We start from the raw sequence: 24897 nt of genomic DNA on the forward strand, positions 1-24897 counted from the left end.
AAAATAATTTACTTTGCTATACTTGGGAACGACCTGAGGAAGTTTTCTCCTTCCAATTAGGGTAATGTTGTCTCTTTTTCATAAACCTCAAGTGGTAAGGCATGTATGCCAAAAATGGAAGATGCTAGGAAAAGAAAACTAAGGAAGCAGCTGGTCCCCAGACAACTGTGTTTTTGTTTGTCTCCGTCAGCCTGAACTAAGCCATTTCCCCTTCTTGCTTCTTTATTGTTAACACAACAGAGAAGATTTTCCTTTTTTACAAGGATCAAATTGAAAAAGTTTAATTTCTAGTCTGTGATATGACATTACACCTTAAAAAAGTAAACAAAATCATTTTATGTTCTCTACTCTTTTGCAAAAATCCACTTCTTACAGTATAAAGCAACTGTCCAAGATAAAGATGATCAGGCCAAGATTGAGAATTAGTGATTGATTACTTATTAATCCCAATCATCACTTCCCCCTGAATGCAAAGAATCTGTGCGATCACTCTTTGGAGGAGCCGGAATCATTGCTGAGATCCTGTCCATTGCAGAGCCTCCACCCGTGGACACTTCAGATGATCCACCAGATTCACCTTTAGACCCGGAGATACCCTTTCGACGCATGGACAGCTTAGCAAAGAGGTCACCCATGAGGTCACCTCCTCCCCCACCACTGACGGCAGACTGCTCTTTCTCTGCTTTTTTCTTCAGCTTTCTCTCCTTTACATTACGTAATTTAGCATTGCCCTTGCCACCTGCTTTGCGAATGGATTCCATTAAAGATGCCCTACCATCAGATGCTACTGCTGCAGGGACATCGGTGGGAAGAGCTGCAATGAAGATGTGGAAACATAAAGAATAAATGGTTTCTGCTGACCATTGGAAGATCACAACTAAGTACCATCAGGGGAACAATGTTTAGCTCATGCGCATTGTTGTTTATTGATAGTTTTAAACATCGCTAAATGATTCACCTTGTAAACAACTTTTGAAATTTACTTGGTAGATGGACATGAAGGCAAGAAACATAAAAACAATGTCACAAATATAAAGAACCAAAGATTGTAACAGTGATGAATTTTATCAGCAACCAGAACCAGTAAATCACCTAGATCATACAATCAACATCAGTAGAACACCTTCAAGCTGCATTACTGTTATATACAGTGGGTGGTAAATGGAAAAAAGAAGAATTTATAATTTTTCCTGCAAAGGTTTTTGCCAAAAAAATAGCTATTAATCTTTTTCTTCCTTTAATAATTTGGCCCACAGAAAGTTCCACATTTAAACTAGGTCCAAATCAGTGGTAAGCATGAAAGAAAATGTGCATTAAGCAGATACTAGTGAGGGTATCTCTAGTGTTCGCTTTACCGTTAAATCCCAAAAAGTGACTTGCATTCAGTTACTCCTAACAGTATCACTTCTCAATCAAACATTAAGGTAATGAGAGTCAAGGAAACAATAAAAAAATGAGGATGCTTTTGATTTTCTAACAAACTCTCCTTGTCAATACCATAGGAAATATATGGAGAACAGTAAGGATAATATTTGTACTTATGTAAGGATGTGAAGGGTTATAAATACAGGTTTCACTGTAAGTTTTTAACTTACCTCCTGAGGAGCCATCCACTGGAGGGGGAGGAGGAGGGGGAGGTGCTGATTCCGGTCCTGGAGGAGGTGGAGGAGGAGGGGGAGGAGGGGGCGGTGGAGCATCAGGTCCAGGAGGTGGTGGCGGAGGGGGTGGGGGAGCTGGACCAGGTGCTGGAGGGGGAGGAGGGGCTCCTTCTGTCTGTGGTATTTCTCCCTCCAGGACATCAGGTAATTCAGGTATATTTGAACCAGGTAATGATGGTGCTATGGAAGGACCAAGCTCTGCACTGTAGATTGAATAAAGACAAAACTTAGACTCAGAGTGATGCAAGCATTAAAATGGCTAAAATCTATTTTGTGCGTTGATCACAGAAATGGATTTAGCTCTTCCTTGATTCAATAACTCTCATAAGATAATTAAAGGGCTGCTTGAAATTTCTCATGGACTGCTTAAATCACCACAGGAGTTCTTATTGAGACAAATGGAGACCGAACAACTATGGCAGGAAACAAGTGAAAGCTGGATCTTAACCCTTTATTTCCCAAGATCTGATTGTTAATTCTCCTCTCTTGCTGCTACAAATTTCCTTGTAAATTAGTTATGAGAATTTGCTGTTAGATTGAAATGATTACCTGATAAGTTTAAGTTTTTTTATGACCTGTTTGCTGAATGAGATGAGGATTTTTTTTAGAAGAATTTAAATTTAATCACTTCTGAGTTAACACTCTACACTAACAATATTTCATAATGTTGACCTGGTCTCTGCCAATAAACAAACAATTACCTAACTGAATACCTAACTAACGAAATTCATAAATACATGCAAAAATAAAAAAATCCTGAAGAAGTACTTGTAAGAGAGGTCATCTGCAATCCCAGGAAGATCCGGAAGGTACACAGGTACATCAATCTCCGGTACATCTCCCAAGTTTGGAACGTAGAAGTAATTTTGTGCTGTCAATCTGTCGAGCGCTTCTCCTTGAGTGATGGAAATTGGTGCTGCTCCGATGTCTTCCTCGTCTTCTTCAATGTTGGCCCTTGTTTTGGTAACCGCCCCGGCAAGCGGATCTAACATGACATACTTCTTGTAGGGATTTTCAGTAGTATTGAAAAGCAACAACGAACTGACAGAATGAAGATTCTTCGGAAGGGAACCCAGCCCTTCCCCTTTCATTTCGTCCTGTTTCTTCTTAACATTCAAGTGTACGTTGTAGAATTGCAGTTTATCCTTCAATGTTCGTTCATCAACTGGGACAAACTTCGAATTCAGGTTGTACGTTTGACGCTTTATTTCAGACAATTCATTTTCTTCAGAATACAGCGTTTCATACGGCTCAAGTTTCTCCGGAGCTGGGTATTTCGCACTCGAAAACACCCTCGTAGCTTTCTTGATTCCCTTTATTTTATCGATTCTGGCTTGTGCTAAATCAGCCCGATAATTTATGGCCTCTAATCGTTTCTTGTTTTCCGCAACTCGATTGCTGATTCGGGTGAATATGTCTTTAGACACTTTCTCCAAATATTCCAACGAATCCACTATTTGATTAATCGATTCTTCTCTTCGAAGACTCGGTAACACTAGTGGAATGTTGTAGGTTTGAACAGGCATGGCGACTAATTCAATAGAGAAGTTCCTGCTTGGTACCTATGATCCTGATTTAGTCGCCATTTTGGTCACGAGACGTAAGAAACGAAAGACTAATGAAGAGACCTGGGGAGAGTCAAGATATGTTTGTTTTGATTTATTATTCTTTCCTTCCCCCCCGGTTAGGTTGATGAGAAGTATGATGGCTAATATTAGCAAGGTGCCAAAGCATACTACAGTCAAGTTTGTCTGACAGCAACTGTTACAGGAGCCTGTGGGGACTAACTCAAATTCAGTCTTGACTCAAATAGTATCAGGGAGGAATGGGTTTAGAATCCCATCAAAGTCTTAATTTGTTTGCAGGTTTCTTTTCTGCAATCACTAAAATTGCAGCTCACGTGGGAGGGTCATGGCTGTTCTTGACTTTTTAAACTGCTGATCATCACAGTTTGCAGGACATGTCACATATGAATCTAGTAATGGTGTAGCTTGTTGTATGTTCTCTATGGCTTGTTAGTAGAGCATCAGAGCCTTAAGTCTGATGGTCTACAGTTTGATTCCCCATGAGGACTCAGGATATTTTTCTGGTCCCATCCATACGACAAAACAAAAATCATCTCTCTCCAAAAATCACATTGTTTTATGACTTGCAAAAATAGCCCCCAAATCCTCTAACTATTAATTTTGTCGTGAGTCTTTAAATTGCAGAGATTATGATGATGATAGACCAAAAGCTACTTTTGGTATATATCAGAAAAATATATTTAATTAAGTTGTGATACAGGAGACCATTGACCTAACAGAGACTGTGACTTGATGTCAGCTGGCTAGATGCTGTTTGCTAACCTTTCAACTGCTTGGAGTGACTAGCATCTAATTTCTCCTTACAGTATCTCCCCTGAATCAAACATTATATGGTTACGAGAATAGAAGAAATGATCACAAACAAAAGAAGCTCTTGATTGTTCAACAAATTCTCCTTGTCCACACCTTAGGAAAGGTATAAATAACAGTATGGAGAATATGCATACTGATGTTAGAGTTTCAAAGGTCAGATGTGGTTTGACCGTTTTTGATGGTGATGGTGATGATGATGACAACAAGTATGACAGCAGGCAATTGAATGAGACGTCAACCACTGATGATTTTGCTAGCTACAAAATACAGAGTCCCCTGCATATAAATTCATTTCGCCAGTTAATTAGCTGAAACTGCTCCAGCTCCAAATTTCAATTCTCGTTCAAACTGCTCTGCATTCAGAGTTCCGTCGATGGCTTCACAGTTCTCGTTGAATACAGAATAAGCGCTGGGTTCCCACGGTTTTCTGGTGTTGGCTTGCATGCTTGAATAAACCCAATAAAACATTGAAAGAAAGAAAAACACGGTTCCAAACTCTATCTGAATAAAGAAACCCCATAGTAAGATCCAGAAGAGAACTTTCAAGAACAAAATAAACCAAGGCAAAACTTCCTCATCCCGATGATCAACTGGATGGCTCTGAAACCATGACGTTAATCTGCTGAATCCCAAACCTTGAACAGAAAAAGAGGGTCTCCATAAGATTTTTTTGGTCTCCCTGTACTTTTCAGCTCGACTAGCGCGGTATTTTTCCAGTTCTTTTTCCATGAAAAACTTAGTTGGATCTCAAAGTCAAACAATGTTTCCAAATTTCGACATGTTGTTATGTTACGTGTAAAGAATATTACTTAGATGATGCTTATACCACCGAAAAACTTATGTCTCACTGAACCGCTGGCTAGTTAAAACTCTTTCTGGGAAATTCCACGCACGAGTCGCATGACTCGCAATAAGCTAACACAATTTTTGATTGGTGATATCACGATGCTGAGTAAAAATACTTGCCAAACTGACCATTCATACCAGGCCTTAGATTCTTCTACATATTGCCTAACCTTAGTACCCAAGCTCCGTTAATTTGCGCAATTTACCATGGCGGGACGGATACATTTATATGATAGTGACAAAAATAGCTGGCACATTACTTAGAAGAAGAAGACTTCCCATTCGACTGACTAACAACACTTCATTTCTATTCTCCAAAATGCCTCCAACTATTAGAGTAAACGATCCTTTAATTGACTCCACAGGTAAGAAAGTGAAATTGTAAAAGATTCTTTTTTTAATTTGTTTACGATGCGCAGCTGTTCTCTGATCTTGAGCTGTTGTTCGTTGGGATGTTTGTTCCATCAGACGTGGCAGTAGAAATAGAAGCAACCTTAAAGCAAAGAATAATGATCCTTGATGGTGGAATGGGGACCATGATCCAAAGTTATCATTTGGAAGAAGAGGATTTTAGAGGTAACTTCAGTTTTCTGATACTGATAGTTGGCCTAGTAACAGTTCGAAAAACGGTGTGTGACGTAACTAGTGATCAGAATTCGATCTTTTAGGGGTATTTTTAATCTAAATTTGTACAAGTAGTTGAATTGTTCAATTTTCCAGTTTACTTCAAAGACTCTTTGTTATCACTGCATCAAATAATTCAGTCGAATAGGCCTTGTTCTAGGTAATTGTTGCGTTCATCTGTTCATGTCACGCAATGTTGAAGGTTGTGCAAGTTTACGATAGATCATTCAGTAAAATCACTGCACGAATTACGTGACGACTGATTGATACCACGGTTTTAGAAAACTGAAAAAAGTAGTATGGTTAGGATATTAAGAAATCGATGTCCTATGACTTCCTACGGTGTCCCATGAAAACGTAATTTTGTCTTCGTAGAGAAAAATTAGGATCGTACAACTGAGAAGTCGATAACTGTGCTGAAGTGTGTAAGGCTTGACTTAATTACACATTTAGACAAAGCAGAAATTCTCAGCCGTGATTTAATGCACTATTTGTATAGCCGATCTGCCTCTTGAAGGGCATCAGTTTCTGTAATTTTTATGTTGTAGTTCAACTTTTTTTTTGACATAAAAATTTCGAAACCACTGTGTTATTTTGATCTTTTGGATTAATAGTATAATTTCCTTGACAATTCGAATCTACGTCGATATGTGTCAGTTCATTAATAGATTACAAATGACATCAAAATGAGGTAACAATATGTCAGTGATGTTCTTCACCCTTTAACTCCCATGAGTGACCAAGACAGAATTTCTCTTTACAATGTCAATACAATATCAACCAGATACGCAATAGGAATAAAGAAAAATATCAATTTGGGACTGATTAGTTGATTCAATATTAAATTTTCGGAACTAACACCAAGAATTTTATGGTTGACAGTTAGGAGAATTACAAATTTGATCTGGGAGTTAAAGGGTCAAGGCATTTTAAGGTCTTCTGTGATTAATCTTTAAAGTGTCACACAGCAAAATGGAATATATTTGTTTTGCATTGTAAAGAAGCAAAATGTTTTAATGGTAACTTTATCTAGGTGTCTGCCCCTCCAAGACATTATAAGCATGAACCAATCAAATTTAGTGTATAATTCAGTTTATTATTATAAATCAGCGGTAAAGAGACTTACAAGCAAAGCACTGTTTAAAGTTTAGATGCAAGTATCCAAAACCCTGTGCACTTTAATATCAGCATCCATATTCTCCTCATTATCCTCTTTATTTTTTACTATGGTACTGACAAGGAAAACAGTCATGAGCTCCTTCAGATATTGATCAATTCCTTTATTCTTCTGATCTTATGTTTGATTCAACAGTGATCATGTGTGCAGACTCTCCTCATTGTCCTTTATATGTTTCCTATGGTACTGACAAGGAAAATCAGTTTAACAATCATGAGCTCCTTCAGATATTGATCAATTCCTTTATTCTTCTGATCTTATGTTTGATTCAACAGTGATCATGTGTGCAGATTCTCCTCATTGTCCTTTATATGTTTCCTATGGTACTGACAAGGAAAATCAGTTTAACAATCATGAACTCCTTCAGATATTGATCAATTCCTTTATTCTTCTGATCTTATGTTTGATTCAATAGTGATCATGTGTGCAGACTCTCCTCATTGTCCTTTATATGTTTCCTATGGTACTGACAAGGAAAATCAGTTTAACAATCATGAGCTCCTTCAGATATTGATCAATTTCTTTATTCTTGTGATCTTATGTTTGATTCACCAACAATGATTTAAGGAGAAATTAGTTGCTAGTCACTCTGAAGGTTAAAGAGTAAACCTTGCACATATTGTTATTATTTTGTTTGTGAACTGTCATTTAATTTCTTGATTGCAGGAGAAGAATTCAAGAATCATTCACACAATTTGAAGGGAAATAACGACTTCCTAAGTTTAACGAGACCAGATATTATAGAGGAGATTCACAGGGTATGGACAAATAACATGTAAACTCTGTTATTGCATTGTGTAGAAAAAATTTTGAACAGGATATTTTAAATGAAGTGAAGTATTGAAACTTTTGATATTAATATTATGTTTCTTCCCATTCTTTAGAAGACAAATCTAAGTTGTAAGGAAGATAAATATTTAAATACTTCTGTTATCCATGATCAAAAATTCTTTTTTTTTGGTTGGCTAGTTGTGAAGTTGCTCGTAAAAAAGAATATTTTATTAGAATTTAGCAATAGCAGAAACTGTTGAAGGGATAGATGTGTAAAGGAAACTGCAAGCAATGAATAGCTGGGAGAGTATTGGGCTGGGCTGGGGTGTTAGTAAAGTAATTCCTGTGTCAATTATATTAATATAGAGTGTAAGATTATCTCCAATGAATTATATTAATTACAGATCCACCTTAACATACTTATATGTTTAAATTAAGTTATTAAGCATGTTATCTATCTCTGTACTCACTCCAGGGTTACTTAGAAGCAGGATCAGATTTTATTGAAACCAACACTTTTAGTGGAACATCAATTGCACAAGCAGATTACGGAACTGAAAACTTGGTAAGTGCAATTCTGCTGAAATAAGTACAGATACCAAATGAACACTGTAAAGAATGTTAGAGAACTAAAGGCTGTACCTTTAATTAACAATCAAAATTTATTGTTAACCTATAATAATAGTTTTGAGGAATAATAATTATTGTTAATGAATGACAATAAAATCATCATCATGATTTATAACTCAGATAATAATGATTTTTATTGGTCATTATCAATTATTAGTGTTATGATATTTTTATTATTTTCAGTCTGACAACTAATACAATAATTATTTACCTTTCTATTATTAGGTGTACAGATTAAACAAAACATCAGCTGAAATTGCTAAGAAGGCAGCCATTGAGGTTGCTGTTGCCACAGGTATAAAGTCCATCAGAGAATAATGCTTGATGTTGTTAAGCTTATTTTCATGTGTTTGGAAAATCTTAGGTGATCGGCCATTTCACTTTTTCCCAACTGTCTCAGATTTTGTGGATATAAGGGAGATTGACACATATCTTTCCCAAATTCTTCCACATGCCATTTTTATTATTGTGTAACTCAGGGGTATTTTAGCTAAGCAGCTAAAGTGCTACTAGCAAGTTCAAACTATTACCAATGTCCCAGACAGTGGAAATTGAAGTTTTCATACATTGTGAATGATTGCTAATCGTCGTTGAAATTTGGGGCACATCAGGAAAGTAGAAACACTCCCAATTTTCCAGATTTGTCACTAACCATCCCAGACAGTTGGCAATCTCTATGGTTTCAAGTTTCATTTGTTGGAATAATCTGGGATTTTCCTGATTTTCCTGGGATTTTCCTTTTCGCTTTACTGAAAGAGAACTGCTCCCTCACTTTTAATTCAACTTTTTTTGTTTGATCTGAATTAAACATTTTTTAATTGCATATTGAAATCTATGAAATGTATACTAAATGTCAATGAATAGTTTCAACTGTTTACCCTAATTTGCAATTAATAAAATATTTTAAGGAGTAAAAAGATATGTGGCTGGTGCAATGGGTCCCACCAACAGGACACTTTCAATCTCACCCAGTGTTGAAAATCCAGGATACAGAAACATCAGTAAGTCTATTAGGCCTTTAACTCCCAGATCAAATATGTAATTCTCCTTTCTGTCAATCATACAATTCTTATAATGTTAGTTCAGAGAATTTAGTATTGAATCAACTAATTATCCCCAAATTAATATTTGTCTTAATTGTCATCACTTATCTGCTTGATATTGTATTAATATTGTAAGGAGAAATTCTGTCTTGGTCACTCATGAGAGTTAAAGAGTTAACACCCAAACATCAGTGTGCACATTCTCCATGGTGCCCAATATTAATTTCCTATTATAGGCTGAGTAGGAGAATTTCTTTAACAATAAAGACATTCTTAAGTTGGCGATTATTATTTTTATTCTCATGACCTCGTTGTTTGATCCAATGGCAATAATGTACAAATATTTGTCAAAATTGTCAAATCAAGTCAGCTGATTATGCTTATATAAATTTGACTGGAAATCGTCAATTCCACCAAGCTGATTTTGCTTGAAGAATTTGACTAAAATCCACCAAAATCGTCAAATCCATTAACATTCACTTTGGCAGACAAAATTTTGTCAAATCTGCCATTTTCATTACTGCACGCATTTCTGGACATATGCAATACATTGAGGAGAAATTAGAGGCTAATAACTCTAAGAGCTTAAAGGGTTCTTGACTATCCTTTTGCTACTCTTTGGTCATGAAATGCTGTAACTAATTGAGGTAAGATTATAAACGAAGGCCTTTTTGTTTCCAGACAAGAGATGTAAGAAAATATGTAGACGAATGGTTTGTGTTCAGGTTTGTTTTGTTTGTTTGTCAATTGAACTAATTGTTTTTGTTTTTAGCCTTTGATCAGTTGGTAGAGTCCTACGCAGAACAAGCCAGAGGACTTTTGGATGGTGGTTCTGATGTTCTTATGGTGGAAACAATATTTGACACAGCAAATGCTAAGGTAAACATGACATGTGTCAGTAGGGTTGCACTGTCTTAAGATTCAAGTCTGCCCAAAGGCAACCTCCAAAATAAATTGCATTTTTGCTGGTGAGGTTTTCAAACTGTTTGCTGGTAGTAAAAAAAAAAAAATGATTGGTATAAATGCCAAAAAAAAAAGAAAAGACAAATACTTGATGAACTGTAAGTTGCTTTTACACATGGTGACTTCAATAACTAGCAAAAAATAAGGGAAAACTCCCAACAGGAGTCAGAAGTGACAGCATGCAAAAACTTGTCAAGGGACCTTCAGCTGTGCCTGTGGCTTTTACTATATTTTGATTTTTGGAATGTTTCTTTTGACAACAAGTGCCACAGAGTAATTCTGTAGTTTTTGTATCTTGATTTAATCCTGTAACTCCCACGTTACAAGAAGTTATTCTCCTAAATGGGAAACTAGTCAGGAGAATTCCATTTTGAATCATAGCAAGCCTTTCTTCTCTAACAACCTGTTTCCTAGATAATGTATCTGAACTGCAATGAGAAGTTACAAGTTAATTTACAAGGTTAAAAACCTGTGTTAAAGTTTTAAACATGACTATTTTTCAGGCAGCATTGTTTGCTATTGAGCAGCTCTTTGAAAAGGAATACAAGCCAGTTCCAATATTTGTAAGTAATCATGAAAACAAAGTTGTGGAAATTTTAATGATTATTTTACAGACAGGCATGTACACCTTCCATTGACACATACAATTATTGATATCAAATGTTTTATTTTAATGAAAGTACGAGGTGTAGTTGAAAGGATTAACTTGTCTTTGACAGTTGTCAGTGGCATATTTTGGTTCACCATATTTATAAATCATTTCCTTTAGGTGTCTGGCACAATTGTTGATAAGAGTGGTAGAACACTATCCGGTCAAACCACTGATGGGTTCGTGATCAGTGTGTCTCACTCCAAGCCTCTGAGGTAGGTTGAAGTAATAGGGACTGTAAGAAATCCACAATGGAGACAGCAATGAGAACATAGCAAAATAAAAGATGTAATGAGCAAAACAATAGCAAAACATGTGCGTTTTAAAACTTTGTACAATTCATAGCTTTCCCATACAGGAACAAAAATTTAAAATCATCAATTTTCATGTCCTCTTAGCAAGGAAATCTTGGCAGCAATTTAGTCACGCTTCAACTTTGAACTCAACACTACACATAAATGTTATGTCAATGTGAAGATGTCTTGCTGTCAGAAATGTTGAATGCAGTGAATTAGATTTTTTCAACCAGTACTTGTTGCTGTAATGACATCTTATACTCCCTAATAGTTACAATGCGCATGTAACAGATGCTTCACAAATTAACTTTCACCCCTTCACTTCCATGAGTGACCAAGATAAAGACCCCATCAAAGACCCAATCCAAGCCCCCACCTCCCGGACAAAAATACCAAATTTATTAGATGGTGATAAATATTAATGTCTGAGCCAAGCAGGGGAGGGAGAGGAGGGAAATCATCTTGTTGTAGGCATTAATGTTTCTGCACTTGTTTATTTGCAGCATTGGACTCAACTGTGCCTTAGGAGCTACTGAAATGAGGCCATTCATAGAAGCTGTGGGCTTGTGCACAACATCCTATGTTCTCTGTTATCCTAATGCAGGTAATTAGAGGACTTCAATATATTTTTTTTCACTGCAACTTTGGTGAGGGTATGAACCCTTTTATACCCTAACTTAAGCATGCATAATTTCCATACTGTCCTCTATACATTCCCTAAGATGCCAACAAGCAGAATTAATAGCCTAAGAGCAATCAAGAGCTTCTTCAGTTGGCAATTATTTCCTCTCTTCTTGTGACCTTCAAATGTTTGATTGATTGACTGACGAACTAATCAACCTAAGGCAACTGACTTTGTGGTTACCAAGCTAAGCAAGAGCTATCCAATTTTAAGCAAAGTAAAAATGACTGCATGATGTAAATAAACGATTATTTGCCTTAGGACTGCCAAACACTTTTGGAGGTTATGATGAAACACCAGAGATGACAGCAGAACATTTAAAGGTAAACCATGTGTTAATATATAACTTAACAGCATGTAGATACACTATCATCTTGTTCTGATCACACTATACTATGCCTTAATTATTAACACGGAATTATTAATAATCATATAATAACCTAAGTGTGCCTGTCAAAAATTTCAGAATTTTGCTAAAGATGGTCTTGTGAACCTTGTGGGAGGCTGTTGTGGTACAACACCAGCTCATATCAAGTATGTACATTAATTTGATAAAAGATTTATTGATGCATTAGTGCAACACAGTTGTCACACTAGTCTGTTGTAAACTTGGTCATCAGTGATGCAGTGTCTTCCATAGTACATGTTTTTTAAAATCAAGAACAGTCTCTTGCCAGACCACCTTCCCAATGGGACCTGTCACTTGAGAGGCAAAGTGCTACCAGTGCACCAAGTTTACTCAGCAGTTTTGACCACAAGAATGTGCTTTCATTAAAAAGGCCATATATATGAAATGTAACTTTTCTTTTCGGTGAGGCGTGAGTAGTCCAGTGGTCTGAGCGCTGGACTCTGGGTCGGACGGCCCGGGTTCGAGTCCTGGCCAGGGCACTACGTTGTGGCCTTAAGCAAGTCGCTTCACTCACCTTGCTTCGTCTTCTCGGATAAAGACGTTAAGCCGGAGGTCCCGTCTCCTGCAGGGTTTGGGGTAGGAGACGTTAATTTCCCACGCACGAGATTACTGTGTGATGGATGTCCTCCCTTGGGTGGGATGGGTGGGTTTTAGGGGACCATTCATAGGGATAACCTCAAGGTCCACCTTTCAAATACGTGCTGTATTTGATAAACCAGTATGAAGGTATGAAGATTAAGCAAAAGCTATAAAAAACAACACCAGTTCAGTGAACTTGATATTTCACCCTGCATAGTTCATTTTCCTAGTTCTCTGGTTTTACATTCTCTTTGACTGCATTAGTATAGAATTTGCACCAATGGAAACATGCATTCTTGCTAGCTGCTATATTCTTTGATACTCTAGTAAAATCTCTTTGATGCCATTCCATCATCATAATCCTGTGAAATTAAATCTCCTCACTGCTGGCAATTCTAACAACTCTTTACTAAAATTTTTATCTTATTTTGGTTCAGAGCAATAGCTGAGGCAGTTAAACCTTTCAAACCAAGACCATTACCAAAAGATCAGTATGCTAACGCCATGAATCTTTCAGGTATGTGTTCTTTCTCAAGCAACAAGGAATTGCCTTTTTTGCAACTGTTTAAATTCATTTTCTCAGAGTAAATGAAATTTCCTTTGGTGGCATTTAATATGTAGGTCTTGAACCCATGAGAATTACACCAGACACCTTGTTTGTGAACATTGGGGAGCGTTGCAATGTTGCTGGGTCCAGGAGATTTTGCAGGCTTATTAAGGAAGGGAAATTTGAGGTAAGGAAACTGATTTACGTCAACCAGATCACATGGTGATCAACACTCACTTTTAAGTTTCTTCAAGCACTGAAAAATTTGCCACTCTTTGATGTAGTAATTGTTTATTTATTTTAAGTCTTTATTTCTCTATAACACACAGGAAGCACTAGCTGTAGCCAAGCTGCAGGTGGAGAATGGCGCCCAAGTTTTAGATATTAACATGGATGAAGGCATGTTGGATGGAGTGTCATGCATGTCAAAATTTGTCAACTTGATTTCGTCAGAACCAGAAATTGCAAAGGTATCAGTATAAAAGATTTCTAATACTTATTAAGTTAAAAAAAATTGAAACTTAAATGATAGAAATGGCTACTTGAAGTATTGTTCATGTTCACACCTATTTGCACATTTTTAAAATTTATGTTTTGGTGGTATTGCAAGATTTTATCGAAGATTTACCCTGCATTTTTCATTACTTTGTGTTATATGCTTGTTTGTTTATATGCATTTTTCCTATCGTCTCTATATTGTTTTTGCCCATTGTAATTTACAGTTTTATCACTGCAGTGAAGTGATATATCGAGCCGTACTTACGGTTATTGTCAATTTTTTTTTCTGCACCAGGTCCCTCTCTGTATTGACTCGTCCAACTTTGACGTGATAGAGGCTGGGCTCAAGTGCACTCAGGGAAAATGTATCGTGAACAGCATCAGCTTGAAAAACGGAGAGGAAGATTTTTTGGAGAAAGCAAAGATCATCAAACGTTATGGTGCTGCTGTTGTAGTGATGGCATTTGACGAGGAAGGACAGGTAAGGGTTGCGGCTGGGAACAGTTTTCATTTGAATACACATCTGGTCAATCAGTACTTCAGGAAATTCAAGGGTTCAAATCCCGTACGGGCCTGAAATTTTTTCCAGGTCCTACTTACAACTACTAGTTTCAGTAGTGTTCTTAGCTGCGAGGATCTTCTAATTTCATCTTTCCACCGCAGTGCAAATATGTGAATTTTCATATATCTAAATCTTCATTCACTCGGATGTTTATTTGTACCCAATTCATTGACCAGCTCCCAGTTGGCTTGTTAGCTCAATTGGTAGAGCGCTGCACCGGTATCGCAGAGGTCATGGGTTCAAATCCCGTACGGGCCTGAAATTTTTTTCAGGTCCTACTTACAACTACTAGTTTCAGTAGTGTTCTTAGCTGCGAGGATCTTCTAATTTCAACTTCAGGAATTATTTGTTTAAAATTGACTCCTTTGTCTTACAGGCTGCAGAGTTAGAAGACAAGATCAAAATTTGCACTCGTTCTTACAACTTACTGGTGTCCAAAATAAACTTCAACCCCAATGACATCATCTTTGACCCAAACATTCTCACAGTTGCGACAGGAATGGAAGAACACAACAACTATGGAAAGTACTTTATTGAAGCCACCAGGGCTATAAAGGTTCGTGTTTTTATGGATACTGGTAACCTAGACGTAAAGTAATTTCGTCGTTAATTTTTCAAACTTTGGGTTGGAACCAACTATTTACACATTCGCGTCTACCTATCCAAAATGGTAATTATAGTTCACATCATAAGAGCGTAATTTGTTCAGGATTAAAAGAAATTGTTTAACCATGGATTTTATTTTCTTTCTAGCAAACCCTTCCAGGTGCAAGAGTCAGTGGTGGCCTCTCCAACTTTTCCTTCTCATTCCGTGGAATGGACGCAATAAGAGAAGCCATGCACAGTGTATTCCTGTACCATGGGATTAAGGTTAAATTAAATTCATAATGTAATCCATGGTTTAGGCAATATTGAGCTTCTTTCAAATTTCACCTCGAAAAGAGAGCGTTCCAAAGATAAACGGGAGAAATAATGATCAAAAATATAAAAATTAGTACAGTTGTTAATAGTAGTTTGAGTCGTGGCACATCTTGGTCCACCGATTCTTAAAGGACTGGTTCCGGGGAGCAAGGCAAACCTAAAAACCTAGAAAAAAAATCTGTCACCGAAGAACAAGAAACAATTAGAAGCTCAATCCATATTTGACTTGCCTGTAAGCACGCTCCTTTTATTGGCGCTGCAGAACGTGCGTTTCTCCACCGGTGGGGAGATTTGAGACGAGTGGACGAGAGTTTTTGGCACTGCCTAAAAATGCCAGACCCTTTGTCGATTTCTCACCAGTTTCCGTCGCTCAAGGCCTCCCACTTTCCCGCCGGCGAAGACACGCTCGTGCCGAACTACGTGACGAAGGATTATATTTGACATAAGATCCAAGAATCAAACACCGACCAGTTGTGGGAGGGAAGTACTCCTACTCAGTGACATCCTAACCCTCCGAAGATTTATTTCTTGAGTTGTAGTGAGGTTTTAACAGTCATGATCATGTAATTTTCTTGCAGGCTGGCTTGGATATGGCCATCGTGAATGCTGGTAATCTGCCTGTGTATGATGATATCGAGCCAAAGCTTCTACAATTGTGCGAGGATTTATTGTGGAACAGAGATCCAAACAGCACTGAAAAACTGCTGCAGTATGCTCAGGTACGTATACTTTGGTGTATGATAAGATAATTTGGTTTTATCAACTGAGTTGATGCGAATGGGCCACCGTAAAGAGTTTATAAGCTAACCGGCGTTTCGAGCGTTAGCCCTTCGTTAGGAATGATTCGCTCTGACAGAGGGCTTACGCTCGAAACGTGAGCTCTCTACGGTGACCATTTTGCATTATCAACTCAGTTATTAAAACCGAATTATTTTATTATTATTATTTGAATTATCTCACCCCTCGGGTATAAAACAAGAAATAAATGTCTCTGTCTGGGGTTTTAGTGAGAGCCGGTTATAGGAGGAGTAAACTCACCCCTTCCCGAGGGGAAAGGGGCCTCATTACCCCTTTATCACCTTCATTACCACAGCCGCCTATTAACCATGGGCAGATGCTAATGGAAAAAGTTAGTGAAACCTCTGTCTATATGATATTTCTGTGATGCACAGGGAATGGGCAAAGGAGCGAAGAAACAGGTAACCACAGATGAATGGAGAAATGGAAACGTGGAAGAGAGGTTGGAGTATGGCTTAGTGAAGGTAATAACATAAAAACATTAGTTTAACTCTTTACACCCTTACATCAGTATACAATTTCTCCATACTGATCTCTATACATTTCCTATGGTACTGACAAAGAGAATTTGTTTAACAGTCAAGAGCTTCTGTAGCTGGTGATCATTTCTTTTATTCTCATGACCCCAATGTTTGTTTTAGGGGTGATACTGATAGGGGAAAATAGTTACTGATCACTCTTAGGGGTTAAAGGGTTAAACAAGCAGTTATAAAATGCGAAAAGGTGATACAATTTAATTTTGCAATCTTCTAGGGCATCGACAAATTTGTGGTAGAGGATACCGAGGAGGCCAGGCAGTGTTCAGAGAGATATCCCCGTCCGTTGAACGTAATCGAAGGACCATTGATGAAGGTAAGGTTTTGTCACAATTCCTTGTCCCTAAGTCGGTTGCTGAAAACGAGAAAAGAAAAAGGTGGGACATCTTGATAGCGAATTATAGATGACTTGATCTGGGTTGAGGATAGCTGTTAAAACTGATCTGTGACTTCTGTTTCCTTATAGGGCATGGGAGTGGTTGGAGATCTGTTTGGTGCAGGAAAAATGTTCTTACCTCAGGTAGGAAGAGCAAATCCACCCTGGAAGGAAGGACTGGCTGTCTGAGTGACCAACTGACTGACTGACTAATCGACCGACTGATAATTGACAGTTTAATAATTCATTTCTCTGAAGCACACCGTATAATAACAAATCATACTGCGTTCAACAGGTTATTAAGTCAGCTCGTGTCATGAAGAAAGCTGTAGGTCACCTGATTCCATTCATGGAAAAGGAGCGCGAGGAGAGACTGGCCGAGCAGGGAGTTGGGCCCGAAGATGACCTTTCGGTAAGTATAAGTTCCCAGTATCACTTAAGTAACTTGAGCTCAGTATACTTTTGGCTAATGGAACCCTGTTATGGAGCGCTTCAAGTTTTCATGTCGCGGTGGAAATAAAAAACGAGATGAAAATGAAAAAAAAGCTTTGAATCATTACAGTCAGTCAAATCAAAAGAAGATAGTGGACAGAAAAATTAAAAAAAGATGGAACTTAAAAAAGGCTCCATTGGTCATCAAATATTTAATTTCTCAGAAGAATACTTCTAATGATTATTATTTTATTATTTGTTTTACTGTTTTCAGAGCCGATACAATGGAACAATTGTCTTGGCTACTGTCAAAGGGGATGTACACGATATTGGCAAGAATATTGTGGGAGTTGTGTTGGGCTGCAACAACTACAGGTAAAATGATACACGATTGTTCTTAGTTAAAGAAATTACAAGGAAATTGTTTTATAACTTTTTCTCGTCTTTACTGTCTACAGGGTTATTGACCTTGGTGTGATGACGCCGTGCGAGAAGATCTTACAGACCGCGATGAAGGAAAAGGCCGACATTATTGGTTTGTCAGGTCTAATTACTCCGTCACTGGACGAAATGATTCACGTCGCAAGAGAGATGGAGAGACAAGGTCTCAAAATACCACTGCTTATTGGAGGAGCAACAACTTCCAGGTAATTTTTCTTTGTATGAGCTGAATGAAGGCGACACACGGGGCAGTTTTAGGCTCAACAACTTTGATCGAAGGCTATACGATGGCATTTTCTGCCTTTGTCCATACACTGGGCATCCTAAACGATTTTCGCCTATGGCCTTAATTGGCACATAAAATATTCTGTGTGTCACTGGCTGAAAGTTAAGAATTCAATTTGAGCTAGAAGTATAATTCTGTATTACTTCTCTACACTTTGATAAGCATTTTGTATTTCGTGTTTTTTTTTAATCCAGGACGCACACGGCTGTGAAGATCGCTCCGCGTTACACGGAGCCTACTGTCCATGTTCTCGACGCTTCCAAGAGTGTTGTGGTGGTAAGGCAGCTTTATCGTGCTCTTGCATTTCGTGTTGTGTTTCGTGGCTTTTTTTTTTATCAATTTGTAACTTGATAATCTGTTTGCATAGTGCTCAGCGTTGATTGATCAGAACGCTAAGGAGGACTTCATGGAAGAAATCAAAGAGGAGTACGAAGAGATTCGAGATGAGCATTACGATTCTTTGAAGGTGAGAGAAATGTCACTGGGTGTCACAATAACACCCATCAAGGTTGCAAGGTCTTTTCTCTCTACTGGGGATTAAGCCAAGATGCTACGTCCTTAATTGGTTTTGGTTTAGAAGGATTAGACGTTGAATTGGATGTAGATGTGTTTGACGTGTTTAAAATTTGTCACAGCATTAATGAGGTATTTCAACACTTCCCTTGAACCTTCGAGAACTTGAGTGGGCTAAAAATCGCTCAAAGAGGGTTTTTCTGTGGGGAGAAGCCTATGCGGAAGATTTGGGGGCGTATACTTCTTTATCTACCCTTCAAATTTGATACGTGAAGCGCTATTAGCTTTGACTGGCAGTACGGTTTGTTTTTCGTCCATGAAAGAAAGAACGATTAAAACCTCTTATCTTTTTTCGGCTTCATATTTCAGCACATTTACTAAAATGGTATGATTTTTTTTTCTTTCTTTTTGGCAGGATCGCAAGTATGTGTCCCTTGAGAAAGCCCGCACGAAGAAGTGCAATCTGGACTGGGTTGACTTCATTCCAGGTTATTACTTAAAACTGCTTTCAAATAACTTGAAAGTATGACTCAGTCCTTTCCGAAATTGGAACCTCTTTGTTTTTTTAACATATATTGTTGCTGGTTTTTGTAAACATCTTCAGTGAACAGAAAATTTCTCTGCTTGAGGCTCCATTCAAGGATTGTTATTCAATGGTACCTTTGAGTGGCTGGTGTTCAGAAAGAAACAGCCAATCAGAGACAATGTGCAGATCTCCGTAGAGTACGTCATCAGCATGGAGTGTTTTCTGGTAAAATTTTTTAAGGGGATATAAACTCGAATTTTGTGATTATGACTGATTTTTTTGTTTGTTTTTCAGTGCAGCCTTCGTTCTTGGGTGTCAAGGTGATCGATGATTGCGGTTTGAATGATATTATTCCTTACATTGACTGGAAACCTTTCTTTGATGTATGGCAACTACGAGGAAAATATCCCAACAGGGGGTACCCTAAAATCTTCCAGGATAAAACTGTCGGTAAGTATAAAAGTAGGAAATTTAAAACTACCACACCAATTCTTTTTGTAACTCAATCTTTTAACTCAAAGAAGTGATTAAAATACAACTTCTTCCTATCATATCCATACGTTATCCGGCAATCAAGTAATGAGAATTCTCAAACGTATCAGGTTTAAGTAGTTATCTTGATCCAACACCAAAATCTCGTAAACGGTTTACAAGGAAATCCGTTAGAAGGGAGAATTAACAATCAGATCTTGGGAGTTGAAGGGTTCACCTCGGATTGTGTTTGCTTCTTCTTCAGGCGAAGAAGCTAAAAAATTGTTCAACGATGCCCAAGACATGTTAAAGACGATCCTTGAGACGAAATCACTTCAACCGACTGGAGTAGTGGCTTTTTTTCCAGCTAACAGTGTCGGTGATGACGTTCACATCTTTGAGGACGACAACAAACGAGAGGGTTCCCCACGGGCTGTGTTCTATGGCTTGAGACAACAGGTAGGCAAGCGCCTACATGGTCACATGGTCTCATGGTTTCCAGGGGGAACGGAGGGGGGAACAGTCGTTGCCAATAGAGTATGAAGAGGGGACTGAAATAGTTGACTGCTAGTGTAGGGACTTAGGGGGGATCAGGTGAATTTAATTGTGACATAGTCAAAATTTTCCTTTCTTTCCCCCCCCCCCCCCTTCCCCGATGATAAATTATGACTGGTCTCTAAGTGAATGATTTTCAACACAGAATGATAACTTCTGAAACTTCCTTAACTTCGTGAAAATACTAGAATAAATACAAATTTTACGTTCGCGATAATATTTCCGTGTGACTCTTGCCACCATCAGTTCACTGTGTCTTCACAGTTTACTTTGCTTTTACACATTCATGAAAACGGAATTTACCCCAGCAGAGCGCTGAGGCACTTTATTTGCGTGCGGACTTAAACCTCTCCTTTTCTTACACTAAGCAAACATTTTAAGTTCGTCATATTTCCGTTCTAAACGACTTGTGTCTCATTTTTAGGCCGAAAAGGAGCATGGTGTAGAAGACCCATACCACTGTCTGTCTGACTTTGTAGCACCGCTGGACTCAAATATCAAGGACTACGTCGGCTGCTTTGCTGTATCTGTTATGGGCGCCGAGGAGATGGCTAAAAAGTACGTAGCTAAACGGCATATTACCCCTTTACACCCTAACATCAGTATGCTTATTCTCAATACTGTTCTCTATACAATTCTTAAGGTGCTGGACAGGAGAATTTGTTTTAAAAATTAAGAGTTTCTTTAGTCGGTGATCAATTCCTTTATTCTCGTGCCCTTAGTATTTGACTCGGGGATGATGATGAAAAGAGAAGTTAGATGCTAGTCAAACATAGGGGTGAAAGTGGAGCAAATTGACGGGCATGGAATCTCTATATGTTTTGATGTAGAAACCAAGTTATAGTACATAATTTGTTATCATTGAAGTCGGCTGGTTTAAAGGAGGTAAAGCGTTTCTTTTTTTCAGTCGTTTGCAAAGTGAAGTAAGAGGATTTGAACTTGTTATGACGATTTTTTCCGTATTTTTTACAATGTTGATGTTGAGAAATAGAGCCGAAAAAGTTCTTCAAATTGGAGTTCATTTTTATCGTTTTCTTAAACTCACTAAGTTGATTCTATGATAGTTAAACATCATAAATTTGCTTTCGGAACGCCGATGTCGCCCTCAGTGATAAAGAAATAGCTTACGTTTGGAATTTAACGGAGTGTAATATTTATCATCTGCTTCTCAGATTTGACGAGGATCTGGACGATTACAGTGTTATTATGGTAAAGGCACTTGCTGACCGCTTAGCCGAAGTGAGTAACGTTTCCTCTATTTCAGCGACGTTTAAAATCCTTTCTGAAATATCTAAACTGTTGTATTTATTAAAGGAACTATATTGCGGCCTTCGACCTGTCTGAATCGTAGATTTCCTTTATCTTTCGAGTTCTTCCTTGGCCTTAATCATCAATTACTTAAATTATTTCAATGTACGAGTTGAATTATGTAAGCTGTACTATATTCTTGCATTTTTCCTTGTACCAGGCCTTTGCAGAGGAACTTCATGAACGTGTGCGCAAGGAATTATGGGGTTACTGTAGCGACGAGGTTCTGGACGCGAAGGACTTGCACCGAATCAAATACCAGGTAAGTAGTGGTGTGTGATTCTGAACAATGGCTGACGGTGATCGACGTCATTCATGGCTAGAAGACTAGACCCTAAAATAACGATCAAAATTTTAAGGTCTCTCTCTTGAAAATAGACCTAACAGTGATAAAGAGCGTGGTTCTAATGGTGATATATCCATAGAGTATATCCCTAAGTCATGAAAATATTCGTCACTTTTTAAAATTACATTTCCTCGGCGTTGACAATGTTTGAATTTGAAGACTGGACAACGTGAGTAATGCATAACAACCTCTTTACTTTACTTCTGCAGGGAATTCGGCCGGCACCAGGTTACCCAAGTCAACCGGACCATACAGAGAAAAAGACCATGTGGGATTTAATGAACTGTGAGAAATTAACTGGAATCAAGTTGACAGAGTCGCTGGCCATGGATCCCGCTGCTTCAGTATCGGCGGTTTTCTTCGCTCATCCTAAAGCTGTTTACTTCTCAGTGGGAAAAATCTGCGAAGACCAGGTAGGACACAAGTTACGCTTTGTGAAATAACAGAGCGATGAAAACCAAGCGCCTTTCCTCGCCCCCTCCCCCACCGTCCACTCTAGCTCTAAATTAAACATGGCTGGTCGAATAAGCGAACGCGAGCTTTTTAATGTTCACTCGCCATAAGATGACGCCTTCAATTCAGGCTATCTGCTTCAGAGGTAGGCTCCAAAACGAAAACTCACGCCAAAGCTGGGTAAAACGGATTATGGCGTGGAAAAACGCTCAAGCAGACAAACTAGACGAAAGTTAACTTTGAAGTGTTCTTCACAGGCGGTGGCTATGATACAGTTCCCACCAATAATTGCGTCTTGTTTTTCTCTCTTTCTCTCTCACTAAGGTGAAAGATTATGCGGAACGAAAGGGAATGCCAGTTGAGGAAGTCGAAAAATGGTTATCTCCTATCCTCTCCTACGACAGAGACTAAACGCAAACAGAATGATATTTATCAAGATAAACGCGAGTCGCCGTCTTGTTCACGTACTCAATCTCATTCCAAGATGATGCTCTTAAGAGCAACCTATCCTTCGCAGACCTGATGTGCACGTGCTTTTCCAGCGGCGTGTTCTTTTGCGCACGTTTTGGGATCGTGTTCTACGCGGAAATGGGCAAATAACATTAAGGACCCGAATCTTTGTAAATGAAAGGTGAACTCGATAGGAAACGCTTGATAGGCGGAGTACTAAGTATAAAAGTATCAATTATGTTGGTTCAATCCTCAACAGTCTATTTAAATTATAATGCACTACTGCAAGGCATAACGGGTTTTCTGGGCTATGTCAGCGTTATATCCTCTGACGAGGTGAGTTTGGTAAAATGAAGTAAACGTTTTCGAAATGCACGATGTTGGTAACTATCCGTAATGGATTACTGTTAACGACTGAGGAGTTCGCTATGTAATAGTTTGCCTTTGCAAATATGTTTTGTTGGAAGTATTATACTGAAACTGCTTACAGCATCGTGGTATTTAACAAGCAAGATTAATAACCTTAAACTTGAACTTTCAGAATTTCAAACATGTTCCTTCTCCCGCCGTTTCAGTACTTAATATCTTGCAAGTAGACACGTGGAGCAGGCTAGCGTATCGGCTAGAAGGTGTTATCTCGTTATAACACTAAACAGTGTTCAAAAAAAAGCGTAGCGGAAGGAGAAGGTAGATAGGAATAAAGAATTCATGTTATTTAAGGTTAATGATATTCTTTATTGTACATCATAATACGTTTTATATCGTGGCTCCGATTATTACGCACAAAAGCCTTTGCATAAACTCCAAATGATTTAAGTATGTTGCGTGGAGTACCATTTATAATGATAGCCACTGAGGATAATGATTACTCTCAAGTAATAAACTTCCGTATAAAAACAACATTTTGAGTGATTTTTCTTCGTTAAAAGTCGTTGTGTCCAAAGTAACAAGGTCTGTATAAACGGATTAAAAAAGGTGAGTTTTGAGCTCGGTAAGGAAATAGTGGAAGATGTTTTTTTTGCCATGTCGCGTGCGATGAAGAAAAAAATTCTCCATATGAGGGCGAGTCAAACCACAGACCTTCGGATTCCGCTCGTGACATGACAAAACATATATATATATATATGTGTGTGTGTCTTCTCAAAGGTCTAATTTTCTTAATTTTTTATTATTAACTGTGTAAATCTCGGGCCTATCGCAGTACTCTGTAAGGCAGGCCCTCTCATTTCTGAACATTTCTTGCATAGCAAGCGAACATATACAAATGGCAGGGAGTGAAGGAGATTCGAGGGGGAACCAGAGTGATATTTAAATCTTCCAGGTTTAAATGATCTGGCTAGTTCGCGCCTGTATTCAACTAACCCCAATTTTGGGGGCTGGTTGCTGCGCGTCGTGTGTTCTTACCACATTTTGACGTCATATGTGATCTATTAATGAACAGGTAAAATGAAATCATTTGTTTAACTGACAATGGTTCTTGGACAATCAGCACGCGAGAATCTATACTGTCACTTTAAAAACCAGCAAAATCAAAACCAAAATCCAGAAACGACCGCTAAGGTCCAAAATCAAAATCGCCTATTAGTGTCCAAAATAAAAAATCGGCCACAAGTCTCCAAAATCAAAAACCGGCCACTAGTATCCAAAATCAAAAAAACCAGCCAATAGTGTTCAAAATCTAAAACCAGCCACTAGTATCCACGATAAAAATCTGCCACTACGGTCCAAGACTAAAAAAATGGCTTCTAGTGTCCAAAATCAAAAATCAGTCACTAGGGTTCAAAATCAAGAATCGGCCACTGGTGTCCAAAATCGAAAATCAGCCTTTAGGGTCCAAAATCGAAAATCGGCCTTTACGGTCCAAAACATAAAATCGACTACTTAAATCGAGAATCGGCCACTAAGATCCAAAATCGAGAATCGGCCACTAAGGTCCAAAATCAAAAATTGGCCATTAGTGTCCAAAATCGAAATCGGCCACTAGGGTTCAAAATCAACAATCGGCCACTAGTGCCCAAATTCTAAAATCGGCCACTAGTGTCCAAAATACAAAATCAGCTACTAATGTCCAAATTCTAAAATCGGCCACTAGTGCCCCAATTCTAAAATCAGCCACTAGTGTCCAAATTCTAAAATCGGCCACTAAGGTCCA

The 24897-nt window shown here is 38.2% G+C and overlaps 2 protein-coding genes across 2 annotated transcripts; one reads left to right on the top strand and one right to left on the bottom strand.

Annotated features, from left to right (window-relative positions):
• Nucleotides 1-204: 204 nt before the first annotated feature.
• LOC113664402 (WASH complex subunit 1) lies at nucleotides 205-4854 on the bottom strand. The gene is made up of 3 exons (XM_027179999.2): nucleotides 2427-4854; nucleotides 1596-1861; nucleotides 205-814 (listed from the first exon to the last, which is right to left on the bottom strand). Exons 1-3 carry the CDS (start codon nucleotides 3182-3184, stop codon nucleotides 441-443), a joined length of 1398 nt encoding a protein of 465 aa, XP_027035800.2. The 5' UTR covers nucleotides 3185-4854; the 3' UTR covers nucleotides 205-440.
• An 82-nt stretch (nucleotides 4855-4936) lies between these two features.
• On the top strand, nucleotides 4937-23645 carry LOC113664411 (methionine synthase). The gene is made up of 35 exons (XM_027180011.2): nucleotides 4937-5268; nucleotides 5372-5479; nucleotides 7371-7462; nucleotides 7951-8040; nucleotides 8331-8400; nucleotides 9014-9106; nucleotides 9921-10027; nucleotides 10615-10674; nucleotides 10881-10975; nucleotides 11560-11660; nucleotides 12000-12061; nucleotides 12205-12272; nucleotides 13164-13243; nucleotides 13348-13460; nucleotides 13603-13743; nucleotides 14067-14252; nucleotides 14710-14889; nucleotides 15087-15203; nucleotides 15833-15973; nucleotides 16427-16516; nucleotides 16806-16904; nucleotides 17055-17108; nucleotides 17260-17376; nucleotides 17671-17771; nucleotides 17855-18043; nucleotides 18318-18399; nucleotides 18491-18589; nucleotides 19052-19124; nucleotides 19457-19612; nucleotides 19899-20092; nucleotides 20613-20746; nucleotides 21361-21427; nucleotides 21657-21758; nucleotides 22052-22255; nucleotides 22620-23645. Exons 1-35 carry the CDS (start codon nucleotides 5133-5135, stop codon nucleotides 22704-22706), a joined length of 3888 nt encoding a protein of 1295 aa, XP_027035812.2. The 5' UTR covers nucleotides 4937-5132; the 3' UTR covers nucleotides 22707-23645.
• The last annotated feature ends 1252 nt before the right edge of the window (nucleotides 23646-24897 follow it).

This window comes from Pocillopora damicornis, chromosome 7, assembly GCF_964200805.1.
Source record: "Pocillopora damicornis chromosome 7, jaPocDami1.2, whole genome shotgun sequence".
In the NCBI taxonomy this organism is placed as follows: domain Eukaryota; kingdom Metazoa; phylum Cnidaria; class Anthozoa; order Scleractinia; family Pocilloporidae; genus Pocillopora; species Pocillopora damicornis.

Excerpts from the sequence above, each read along its gene's own strand:
- LOC113664402 (XM_027179999.2), bottom strand. The coding sequence starts at position 3,184 with ATGCCTGTTCAAACCTACAACATTCCACTAGTGTTACCGAGTCTTCGA. Across the intron at positions 1,862-2,426 it reads GCAGATGACCTCTCTTACAA|TGCAGAGCTTGGTCCTTCCA; the intron begins GTACTTCTTCAG and ends TTCAATCTACAG. Across the intron at positions 815-1,595 it reads AGTGGATGGCTCCTCAGGAG|CTCTTCCCACCGATGTCCCT; the intron begins GTAAGTTAAAAA and ends TCTTCATTGCAG.
- LOC113664411 (XM_027180011.2), top strand. The coding sequence starts at position 5,133 with ATGATAGTGACAAAAATAGCTGGCACATTACTTAGAAGAAGAAGACTT. Across the intron at positions 12,273-13,163 it reads ACAACACCAGCTCATATCAA|AGCAATAGCTGAGGCAGTTA; the intron begins GTATGTACATTA and ends ATTTTGGTTCAG. Across the intron at positions 18,590-19,051 it reads AGCATTACGATTCTTTGAAG|GATCGCAAGTATGTGTCCCT; the intron begins GTGAGAGAAATG and ends TCTTTTTGGCAG.